This window comes from Cyanistes caeruleus, chromosome 1, assembly GCF_971803275.1.
Source record: "Cyanistes caeruleus chromosome 1, bCyaCae1.hap1.1, whole genome shotgun sequence".
Taxonomy (NCBI): domain Eukaryota; kingdom Metazoa; phylum Chordata; class Aves; order Passeriformes; family Paridae; genus Cyanistes; species Cyanistes caeruleus.
The window spans coordinates 8,667,350-8,679,786 of record NC_141701.1 but is presented as its reverse complement, the minus strand read 5'-3'; the positions used below and the strand labels follow the sequence as shown (position 1 = coordinate 8,679,786).

General features: G+C 41.2%; 1 protein-coding gene across 1 annotated transcript in view; it reads left to right on the top strand.

Annotated features, from left to right (window-relative positions):
* TG (thyroglobulin) overlaps nt 1–507 on the top strand; it is a 144,440-nt gene extending 143,933 nt beyond the window's left edge. Inside the window, exon 48 of the mRNA XM_086878477.1 lies at nt 176–507. Within this exon, the coding sequence (XP_086734603.1) occupies nt 176–273 (98 nt within the window). The 3' untranslated portion in view covers nt 274–507. The remainder of the gene's footprint in view (nt 1–175) is intronic.
* The last annotated feature ends 11,930 nt before the right edge of the window (nt 508–12,437 follow it).

Genomic DNA, 12,437 nt, shown 5'->3' with positions numbered 1-12,437 from the left:
CAATGAGGTGATCAGCCATTACTGTAAAGCATTTCGAAAATGGATTGCCAACTGAGAAAAACAGTTTCCTGAACATTTATAGCTGCTAAAAGGTTTTTAGGTGTGATTGCACCCTGTAGCTTGCTGCCTCAATGATACGACATCTATTTTAACCTTAATTATATTTTCTTTCCAGGAAGTGGAAGTGGTGAAGAACCTTCTGCAGAAAACAGCTCTGGTGAAACTCCAAGTGAGAGCCAGCCCCTGAGGGATGAGGTGGCTTACAGCAGATAGGCAATCACAGGGCTGGGGGGTGGCTTTGTTACAATCCACACATCTCACACCAGATGAACAATTCCTTTTGTTAACTTTCTCAATAAGTAAAGTAGATCTTTCAATAGAGTAATTTTCAAGAAAGTTATATTAATTTGGCACAAAATAAGCACTACAGTTATTGTTTTATGTCAAAAGAGAATGTAATTTGAAACAAAAATAAAATATCAATAAAAACTGCGTAACCAAAACAAATAGACTTGGTCTTTTTTTTTTCTTGCAACTACACAAATGCCAGCATATTTTAGTACCACCAGCCAGAAAAGGACATATATTTAAACACTCAGAAGGCCCTCATTGATGAGGCTCAGATTTGTTAAATCTCTGTCTTGTCCTTTTTCATTACTCATCCCATCACAAGCTGCTGATAGGAGAGAGCCTGGTTTGGCATTCTGGAGAAAACAAAAGAATTTTAAATGGGAAGGAGGGACAATTTAAGAAGGGAATCAAGAGTATGCATTGAGTGTGTTCACATGTCACACACATGCTATATTCATGATCCCCTGTGAAATTATGTATAAGACTATTTTGATAAGGCAGAGTACGCAGAAGAGATAATGCAAATAATATGTTAATTAAAGCTTAGATCATACCATTCTTGGAACATCTATCTTTTTAAAGAAGAAGGCGAGATACACAATAGTTTTGGAATCATAAGGAAAATCACAGAATACCTCTAATGGCTCTGAAGGTATTTTGGATTAGGTTGTTAATTTATTGCTGGGATCATTTGGCAACAGATAACCTTCACAGATGTATATCACACACGTGTCCATGAGACTTCACAAAAAAGTAAAATCAAAGTTGCCCAGTAGGACACATTTCTTGTGCAGTGCTGAAATTATTTAGAAAACAACTCATAAGGTTTTGTTTGCTGCTTGAGCCCTTTGACAGCACATGAGCTGTTACTGCTGTCTGCCATGTATTCAGGTTTCCAAAGGTTTTACCAAGACAGAAGAGAAGCTGTGTAACATTCCTAATTCTTATACTTACATCCTGTTCAATAAACAATAAAAAGACTGGAAGAATCAAGAAGCTAATTAACTGGCTAAATATAAGAGTAAAGATGGAGAACTCAGACTCTGATTTCCATCATTAGCTATACCTAAACTAGCTAACTGGTAAAGGAAAAAAACCAGCCAAACCACAAACTATTTAAGAGCTTTTTAAAAAGCCCAGATCTTAAACATGTATCTCAACAGAGGATACTTTCTTTGCAGTAAATATAGATACAGCAGCTCTGATTCCTTGCACAAGACTGGCTTTATTTTTGCCTTATTTGAGAGCTAATTGTTGGTGACAGCAACTCCAGTATTATTCTGCTGCCCATAGAACTGGTAAACAGAGGACAGATTTAAAAGGATTCAGTATTGACTCATGTTAATGAAAGCCAAATATATAATCTTTTTCCACTCAGTATTCAGCTCCACCTTGAGCCCAGAGATGTCTCTGGAATTTAAGAAAAGGTTTTAATTTTGAGCTAGGAATGCAGAAACAGCCTTGTAGGCTCCTAATTACAGTCTTGGCCATCCAGAAGGACTGGTAGATAGGCAGGTCTAACTGGGATTTTCAGCCACCCCCTCCTGAGATATCCAGCTTGAGTGCCAATTTGGTAAAATGGACTCTTGAAGTAAGGATTTTTTTGTAAAACATCTTTACTTCAGGACTGATTGCCCCACACATGCCCTGTTACAGTGGACACAGCTCTTTAGGCTGTTCTGTCTCTCTCCAGGTTTCCTAGAAGCCTCTTCCAAAGCCCAGTGTTGGTTTCCTACTTTAAAAAAACATGAATATATCCCAGTTCTCTGCACCCTCTTCTCCTATGCTAGTCCTGCTCAATCTCAATGCTTCTTTGAACTTGCTTCTGTCAAGGAATGTTTGATGCAGACAAATGCAGTCTCATGATCTCTTGTGTTCCTGTAATTCCACATTTCCTCATCTTCCCAAGTCTTCCATCCCATATCCTTAAGCTCAAACATCTTTGAATTCTGATACAACTTTTGCATCAGGACAAGTGATTCAGTCTTTTTGGCTGTGAGTTCCATCACCTTCCTGACTTTACTCCTCTTTCTTATGGAGAACCATACTGTTAGAAATTGCCTGGTCAAATCCAACAGAGATTTAATTAGAAAAGCACACATGTGGACTGACTGACAGAGGTCAGGAAACTTTAGCCTTCTTGATACTGAGAGGCCAAGTCTGCTCCCACATATAATACCTAGTAAGAAAAATACATTCCCAGACTATTTAGGTCATTGCACTTTAAACTGAATTACCAAAGCCTGCAGTGATCTGGTGCTGAAGCAATGCACAGAAGCACAACTATAACCATGCTTTCCTCCCCCCTACTGGAAATAGCTATATTTTTTTAAAAGCAAAGCATTCTTTAAAAAGAGCATACACACAGGAAACTCAAGTTAATGCCATTTAAATAATTTAATCTGAACTTTTTGAAAGACAAGCCATCAGAACCTTTCTGTATATGCTGCTTTTAATACCTGAATACTAACCTACAGCATTTTGTGTGATTCTTTCACACAGGACATACTAGGCAACAGAGAAAAAATGCAGAGCATTAAAAATATTTTACCATGCATAGTTGGAAAAAAAAGCAACTGACTAAATGGCAATGCTGGAACATTGATTGTTTTTGTAAGTACTTGACACATAGAGCTGGAACATCAGATTTGTCATCCTGCTATTACCCATATCACATAATTCCCTTGGCTAAAATTAAGGACTCAGTGTTTCCCCATAGAAGCATTATAGTCAATGAGTATTACAACAATGAGTCAAAAAAATATTACATATTCACATCCTCTCTAACTTGCTCCAGCTACACTCTATAGCAGTGGCTTATATAGTAGTAATTAGATATTTATGGACAGCTGCTCCTCCCTATGTGAGGCTAAAAAACAATAAACAAACCCAGAGATCCTCCACGTGGTTCTCATTTGGTCTTTGAAACACAGACACCGGCCTGGATGGCATTTTATGTGTTTCAGGTGTAGAGAATATGGTTAATTGGAAGTGTAATAGGATTTCAACTTTTTCTATTTTTTCTGGTTTTATATGTGCTTTATCTGGCCCAAAGCTGAAGGGTTGCAACTTCCTGCCCCTGCAGATGTGAATCCTCTCGCATGGCCTTTGGTCAGGTTGATGTTTGCTCCCTCTCCTAGTTTTCCAGCTGCCCAGGGAAGACCCTGTGATTCCAGCACTGGCTAAAACTCAGTGGACTTCAGCTGAGAGCTCATGTGCCCTCAAGGACAATTAAGACAGTTTTGCATCAGGATTCCTGACAAATCTACTCACTCTTTGAGGGGCTGGTGTATGACTGGGTGTGGAGAATGCCTGTTTCACAGCAGATTTTGGATCATTACAAAAGCTGCTATTTTCTTGTTTTAAGGAGACCTCCTTTTCCTTCCGGTTGTTATTCCTCAAATATTCTGCTATCATGGCATGAGAGGGAATGCCTCAGGAGTTTATCTTTCCTGCCTCTTACACAAGCACTCTACAGCCTGTCTGGTGAGCACAAGTCAATCTAACTGATAGTATCTTCTAGGCCTCTGATCGAAGTCAGATGGGGCTGGATATTTTTAAACATTACAGCTGTTTTCAAAGCTGACTAAGAAACTCTTTAAATCAGATCTCGCTAACCTGTAGGGAATTTGGATGCCCGGTTCCCATTATGGCTTTGAAAACTCCACCCAACATCTGTGAAATGGTCAGTGCTCATTTAGGAGCCTTTTCCCTTTCATGATGAGCAGATGGCCACAGACAAAAGCACCATTGCAATTGGCAGCAGTTCATTGACTCACAAGGGGAGAATTTAGCTTGCTTAGCTTCCCTGGTTCAGAGATCTTTAGCCAGACAGACCAAAAAAGCTTGGTTTTTTTGGTTATTTTTTGTTTCATGTGAATGAGAGAGTGGACAGTTTTCAGGGACAGCCAGCATTTTCATGACCAATATTAGCATACAGGTACTCTCTTACACAAAGAAGTAATGCAAACCTCCAAAGGGACTCACATACCCCTGTTTTAAATTGAGGAAAGAATTCAGAGGAGTCACAATCAGTTTATTGCAGCATTTTATATGTACCACTGAAAGCAGTGATCTGCTTTGCACGTGTTAGCTTAAGTGAAATGAGAGCTCAAGTTCAAGAGCAAAGAGATTTGATGTTCTACATTGTCCAACCATAATTGCTCAGGTATGTCAACTTTAAATAACAGAAGAATGATTTTTCAGTGAAAAGTCTTTTGTTTAAAAGATTTTGTCTGGATACCTCAAAAACAGAATACCTAGGTAAGGCAAGGATATATTCAGGCTCTGAAGACTTTACTCAGTACTTGTATCCTAAAACACAGTTAATACAAATGTCAATTGATAGCTGCTCTTTAGAGTGGCAATTCAAAAGTTAATGGCTGGATGTTGGCTACCCTGGAGATTCAACTCTGAAGTGAAGCCCATGTTAAGGTGAAAGATCACTGAAATAACTAACTACCAACTGCTTGTTATTGTTAATTGTAAGAAGAGGCCAAAGCAACAGCATTTAAATTCAGCATCTCAGATTAGCCTGAAGTGCAAAAAAATTCATGATGCCTGTCCATTCAAAATGCTACTCCTTGTGTAGGGCAGTTACACAAGTCAGATCCTGTTTCACAGGGTGATGCCTTGAGAGGCTATCTAGAACAGAGACTAGACAGTATAAAAGGAATAAAGTGGGTATTTATTAAAAAGACCCTCAAAGGCTACACCTTGGGCAGTACAAGAGCCTGGCCGAGGCTACACCCAGGATGGACGATGGTCACACATTTTCACACTTTGATGAGTTTTGGTCCATCTATATATTTGGGTTAATTGTCCAATTACAGCTTCAGGTTATGAAGTCCCATCCTTCCAGATTCCTCTCCTCAAATCACTGTTTATACTTTTTGGGCCTGAAACTGCAATGGTGTCCTTGGTTCTCGGGCTGGAAAAGGATTGTTTTGACAAACCAAACTGTGAAGAGAACTTGCTAACACTTTATATGAAGTTCAGAGTTATATAAATGCAGTGCAGAATCTGGAAAATGTGAAAGCTACAACTTAAGGCATCAAGGGTGTAGATCAGCCTGGGGTGGTGACCAACAGCACTTTGTTCAGAAGTAGTAGAGGTGCTTCCAGCAATGTCCACCTCAGGGGAAGGATGGACCTCAACCTGACTTCCTTTCATCCCAAAAGGAAGCAGTCACTTCCCACCATGTGCTGAAGAGAGCCCTATGTCATCTCCCCATTTTATCCAAATTCACAAAGCTATTTAGGCAGCTAACTTAGCACCTTGGGAGCTACCTAACACCTGCTGTCCTATCCTTCATTATTGTCTGTAACTCCTACAAGATGTGGGTATGGGATAAGACTTTCAAGAGCAGCCAGGGATGTGCCTGACAGCCTGGTTTCTATGACTCCAAAGCTCTGTTTCTTCACAGTTTTTGTTGCAGCCTCCTGGGCTGTCAGAACTTGTGGCTGTGAGACAAAGGTTGAATCACTTGAATAACTTGGGCATGATGATGCAAGGGCTGCATTCCCACCCGAGGGAATCCTCAAGGACAAGGGCTCTCAGGAGACAGACTCCCATGTCTCTTACAACATTGTCCTGAAAAGCTGTTTCTGGCCCAGCCAACACAGCCAAAAACCCTGTCACAAGCCTGACTGCTTTCAAAGACAGCAGTTGGCTGGCAGGAGAGAAGGCAAACTCTGACAGGCGTGTTTGCCTCAGATCACTTACATGGCAGTTTGCTCCTTTCATGCCTGGTAATAAACGCCTGAACAAGGGCTGAGGCTCTTGAATTTGGCAGTGATCATCCTCTCAAAAGCCACAGGCCTGCCTTTCAATTGAAGTCAAAAATGTCATCAGAGCCAGAGGCTGCAAGCTGCAGTGATTCAGGGCAGTGGCACTCAGAATGGTGACTGTGTTTATGAGGGAATGCATTCTTCCTTTGCCAAGATGCCACAAGTGCTCCAAAAGGAGCACTCTCTGTGAGCAGCCATTTTTCATCAATCCCCTCCTCACAACCTTCCACCCTGGAGTCAGCTACAAATTTACAACCTTTTTATCACCTCTTTTGGAATATTTTAGCATGCTAAAAGTAGACCCCTTGAGCTATGCTTAGCTCTCAGTAAGGCCATTGTCTCACAGACTGGAGCTCAGTGAAGCTTGGTGGAAGACCAGAAAGCTAAATTTTGAGTTTGATGCCCAGGGATCAGGTGCTTGGGATCTGCCCAGAAGAATCTAACATACTCCTTTAATCCACCACCTTTTATTTTGAGTGAAATTTGCCTTTTCTGTTATTATTCTTATTCCTTTCCATTGGATGCAGTTCTCCACAGCTGCCCAGGCTGGTCCTGGTGGAGGACCTCCTGCTCCCCTTTATGTGTACTTGTCAGTGACCCAAAGCTGGTCACAGGGGTTTAGCTTAATTTCAGCACCAATGAAAGGCTGGCTGCTCCAATGTAAGCCCCAAACACATCTACATGGATTTCTTTTATTGTTTGCTTGAATCTTCTTTTTCTGTCACTTTGTGAGGGCTGCAGGATGGGAGTGGAGTGCAAGGGCAGGTAGATTTAAGGTATCTCAGGAAAAGGTAAATTAGACCACATTCCTACCCTGCTCGTGATGCTGCCATAGGTCATATTTATGTGAGAAAAATGTCTTGTTTTTGAGGACACTGGAACTGGGGTAGTTATTCCAGACAGGTCCTTCTGCACAAATCAGTTTACACTAGTGGAGAGCAGTCCTATTGCTTGTGAAGCTCCAAAAAAGGGGCTCTTTTCATCTATAATGGTGATGTTTTTGCCAGAACAGAAGTGTATCAAGAAATCCACATTCCCCAACTGATTTTGATTTCATCACAGCCCCTAAACCAACAGGAAATGCTGTCCTGGAAGAGTCCTGCTCCATATCCACAGCGTACCTGGGCTGCTGAGCCTAAGCTTGCCAGCACTCAGCCTCTTTCCTGCTCGTTCTTCCTCCTGCCCTCTGGAGGAAGCAGCTGCTTTTACTCTTCTCATTAACCCCTAATTAATTATTTCCACTCTATCTCATTTTTTTCTCACTGTCTATATTGATTTCAGACAACATTTCTGCCTCACCTTCAAGCTGAGCCTCTGATGCAAAGCCAGCAGCTGGGGTGCACTGCAGAGTTCCAGCAAGGTTCCTCTGCTCTCCAGGTGAGAGTCCTCACTCAGCAAGGACTCCAGTGCCTGCCCATTCTGGTTTCTGTGCTGGGATTCTGTCCTTAACTGCTGCAAATTCTAACAGAATTTTTTTTACCTGCTGAGTAGAAGCTTCTTGGGCTTCTACTGTGGGGAACTCGGACCTATTATACTTCCACTTTTCCTGAGATTTTCTTCACATTTCATGATGATTGTGAATTAAAAATAAAATAGAGAGAGAAAGAAATTTTAAATTAATATAGTGTTTTTAATGTTAAAAGGGACTTGGGGACTTAGTTTAGTGCTGATTAAAGGAATGAAGCTCTGCAGAAAGCAGTGATTGACAGCCCCTAAGAGCAACATGTAGGGGTAGTAGATAAAATCTAATGGTAATAGTATAAAAGAAGAAAAAAAAAAACAAATACAAATTCAAACTGCACTGCGGTGCTGCCTGAGACACATCTTTAATTCACACTCAGCATTTTCACTCAACCACCACAGAAAATAGGTCTGTGAATGAAAGTCTGTTGAGATAAAAGAACCTGAATAACAGCTGACATCAAAATAAAAGCCTTTTTTCTTGCCTAATACATTGGAGACGTTGTTTCCAACAAGAACAATTCATCCAAGTGAAATTCTGGCCTCTTGTACTGCAGCCAGATCAGGAAGACTTCCTGCAACTGGCCAAGAAAGTGCCTGGCCTTGGAAGCAGCCTGAAGTTCTTAGTACTTTGAAAGAAAACAGAAAGCCAAATCCAGCTGAGGTCTTCTCCCACTGAAGCTCTCAGTTAAAATCTCTCTGGCTTCAAATCTGTCTTCCCTGATGAGAGCAGTGGGCAGGGAAGAGCAAAACAAACTTGCTGACACTGCAAGGCCACCAAGCCCCAGCCTTAGAGAGGGGAGTGCTGCAGGGCTGAGCCTGGTCCATGGCTAATTTAGAAACAGCTGGGGCAAAATTCCAACTCCCCCAACACCCTGTGGGCTGCTGTGCAGACAGAATCAGGACAAGAGGTAAAAGCATCAAACATCAGACCATGATATGATTACTAACTTTGGTGTTGAATTTTTGCAGGAAGGACCAGAGTCTGCAGGGACAATGAGAGATGGGACAGATGTCCACACTCAGGGAATGAGGTCAGAGCATCAGCTGGTGCTGCTGGGGAGAAGGTGGAGAAGGAGGGCCAGAATTAAGTAAGATGAACAGTTGAACACAAAATGCTCCCTCTGTCAGTGCAAGTCTCCTTCCAGAGGTGTGCATCATGAGACAAAACAGAGACTCAATGCAACTGAAATATTGCTATGATTACACAGGGAGATATGAATAATAAGCTATTTGCAAAGTCTTCCTCCAAGTGCAATGTGCAACAGCATGTTCTGTGCTACTTTTTGGTAACTTTTAAATAAAAGACCAAGGTAGACCATTTTCAGCAGTTCTTGGGCAAGAACAATGTGCTAGTCTCCATTAGGAAACAGTAAATTTTATATATACACACACACACAATATTCTGTCACCCTACTAAGATATGTTGTTAATTGGTCCCTATGACTGTGAAGTCTTTGCACCATTTTTAAATGCCCAGCTAACAGCCCAGAAACAGGACTTTCTGACAGCTTCCTCTTGTGCATCATCCCCTCCTCATCTTTCACAATGCCAGACCATCAAATTTGCTCATAAATTTGTTTTGCCCCAGTGGCTGCAGCCTTCACTGGGCACTTTCTGGCTGTGGTCTGAACCTGCAGAGTCTGTGACATGTGAGGGACATTAATCTTTATTACAGCTCTGGATCAATCCCTGCAGACAGGCAGCAAATATGATGAATACCAAAATAAGTTGCAGATGCTGAGAGCTGTGTCAAGACCTCTTATCTTAAATTGCCAAAATACAGAGCACCATTCATAGCTGAAAGGAAACTTTAAGAACATTTAGCATTGTCAGGTTTCTCTGTCACTGTTCTAGACAACATTTATCTACTTGCTTTTGCCTGTGGAAATTGCAGATGCCTCAGAGATTCATGGATCCACAGCAAAACCCCAGTGAAGGAACTGGGAGGCTCTGCACCAGTACTGGGGTGAGCTGATAAGGGCTATGGAGCCAGACATCCTTCCACAGACATCTGCTGAGTTTCCTTATTGCCTTCCAGAGTCCTCTCGTGAACAACTTTATTAAATGAATGTGTTAAGTGACATAAAAATAATCAACAGAGTTGTGACTGAAACCTGGATGGATGAGGTTGTTGGCAGTCTCAAAAAAGCATGTATCATCTCAGTTATTAATGGCCAAAACTGTCAGGAGAGTTTAAAACTTTCCAAATTGTCATCCAGTGGCTGTTGAGTCAGACACAGCCTTCAGAGGAAGAGCTGAAGTTTTCTTTCATTTTCCTTCTTTTCTGAAGGAATCCAAACATTCAAAACTCTGAAAAGGCTCAGGCTACCATTCAGGGCTCCTCTGGGCTAAAAGGTTGATTCTCAATGAAGAAAAATGAAGTGTTGATAGAACATAAAATGTACAAAATGCAGAAAAGAGAAAAAAAGAGGAACAATGTGACAATGTATTCTTTCTTGCATGAGGCCTTGGCTGATTGGGGAGATTTTGTTGTAGAGAATACAGCCACTCTTCCACCACAAAGACCAAGGCAGAAATTTTCAGTCTTCAGGCTATTAATTTGAAATAGTATTTTCTGTATTCATTTCCAAAGAGCAAAAAGCACAATAGAAAATGTGAGTTTCTTTTTTTTTTTTTTCTCTTTAATTGACTGGGGAAAAATGTTTGTCCAGCAAACAGGAGTCCCTGTATCATTTGCTTTTGCAAGCTTCTCAAATGTCCTCATTTCATCATCCCTCAAGAAATAACCATCAATCTGGGGCCAGGTGTTTCACTACTACTCCAAATGTCTGGGTAACTTCAATCCTCTCTGATCTTCATCAACAGAGTAGATGAACTTGAAATGTTTTATCCTGACCAAAAAATATTTATGTTGTCCCTGGCTGTGTTCCCTGACATTATTTATTGTCCCTCAGAACTAACCATTCTGAAAGGGAGGATGATGTGAAGTGATGGTGACAATCCAAGACCAGGAAATGTGGGAGAATTTGTCTGTCTGGCACAGAGGATTCATCAGGGTAGGGGGTCAGAGATAAGTTCCAGCTTTATTTAATCCACTAATATGGCTGTAGCCACTGTAGATAATGGAAAGAAGTCACTACAGAAAACTAAATTTTCTAATATTTACTAATAACATCTCATTCTTTCCCCTATAATTTACAAAATGTCAGGAGTAAGTTTTTCTGGAGCTTTTTGAAGGAGGTGACCACCCATAGGTGTTGGCTGAGGATGTGCCTCCAGCTCAGGAGGTTCCATACAGGAGAGACAGAGCAGCCTAGGGCATGGTCTGAGGACCTTTGCCAGGGCTGATGCACCTCATGCATCAGGTGTTTCATGACCTAAAAATCTAAAAACTGATTAGCAGCTACTAAGGGACTCTTGTAAGACACCCCAGTTTGACTGGAGTCTCACATGATCTTTAAATGTTCCTGTGAGCAGGGGATTTCAAAACTTCAGTTTGTCTCTCCTTTGGGATGAATTATCAAAATGAAATCCTAACAGTCCCATCTGCTGTATGGCCTGTGCACATTCCAGTTAAAGTGTTACCTATCTCCAGCTCCCCCTTCCTCACTCTCCTGAAGACAGAGATTAGAGTACATATTGAATGTAAATTTGAAGTGACAGGTTTACCACCATTTGATTTTTTCATCTTAGTGTTTTTTTTAATACAAAAAGTTATTTTTCCTTTGAGCTGTATCTGAGTGCCTGATCCAGAGAAGAAGCTAAGAAAGGGGCAAGGAATTGCAGAAAACAGAGCTGAAAGATAAATTTCCCCCTCAGGCTTTCTCTTGAAGATCATTTTTGGAGTCTCTTCTTCAGAATAAAGATTCTCTATTACCTGACTACCTGGAGCTCAGAAACATCAGCCAGTTATGAATGCATGATATCAAGGAGTCCTTGTTTACTTTAGTTAATCTCTGACTGTTTTCCACTGTAGTCCCTTTGAGAGGGACATTTGTTCCTCCACGTGGTTCTCCCCAGCACAGCAGCCTGACCTGCTCTCTGAGCAGCTCCTCCGACCTCTCTCAGCCTGAAGACTCTCCTTGCCACAAGCATCCCAAACACTCTCTCCTCATCTAATGTGCTCACATCAGGATTCCTTGGCTCAGTCACAGCTGCTAAGATTTCTTGGAAATTCAACCACAGTTTCATAATTCCAGGCGTTCATTTTTTCTTCTGTGTTGAGATGCGAAAACATGGTTTTCTTGTCTGCTGTGATGGAAATTCCATGGTGCTGATGGCTGTATATTCCTTTCATTCCCTAATCCCAAAAATGCTGGATGCTTTGTGGGCTTCTCATGTGATAAAAACAGATGTATTCTCAATTATGTGCAGTGCTTGCATTAATGAAAAGATTTTAATTTCTACCAGAGTTAACTTTGTATTTTTGCAAAAAGGCATTTTGTTACTAAGTGTTATTAATTCCAGTGTGACTAACATAACCTGGAAACCTGGAAGCTGAGCATTCCCTTTACTCCAATTTTTCACACAGCCAAGTTCAGAGAAGCTTTTAGCAAAAAAGCAGTGGACTCTTGGCTGTTTCCCCTTGTCATCACGTCACCGGTGTTGATGGCTGTACCCAGCTCCCTTTGGTAACAGGCGAGACACCAGTAATCCCATCCTGGCTGCAAAACCTTTCAGAACCTCGTGCCACTGTCAGATCTATTTAGTTGAGTGAATTGATAAACAGCCCTCAGATTTATCAGGGCAAAGATTTTTGGAACTGAATAATGATTACCCCTGTGAAGCTGAAGACAAATCATCAGCATTCCTGACTAAAAACTGAAGAAAATTTTAGGCCAGGCTCTCATTTTGATTTAACACGTTCCATTC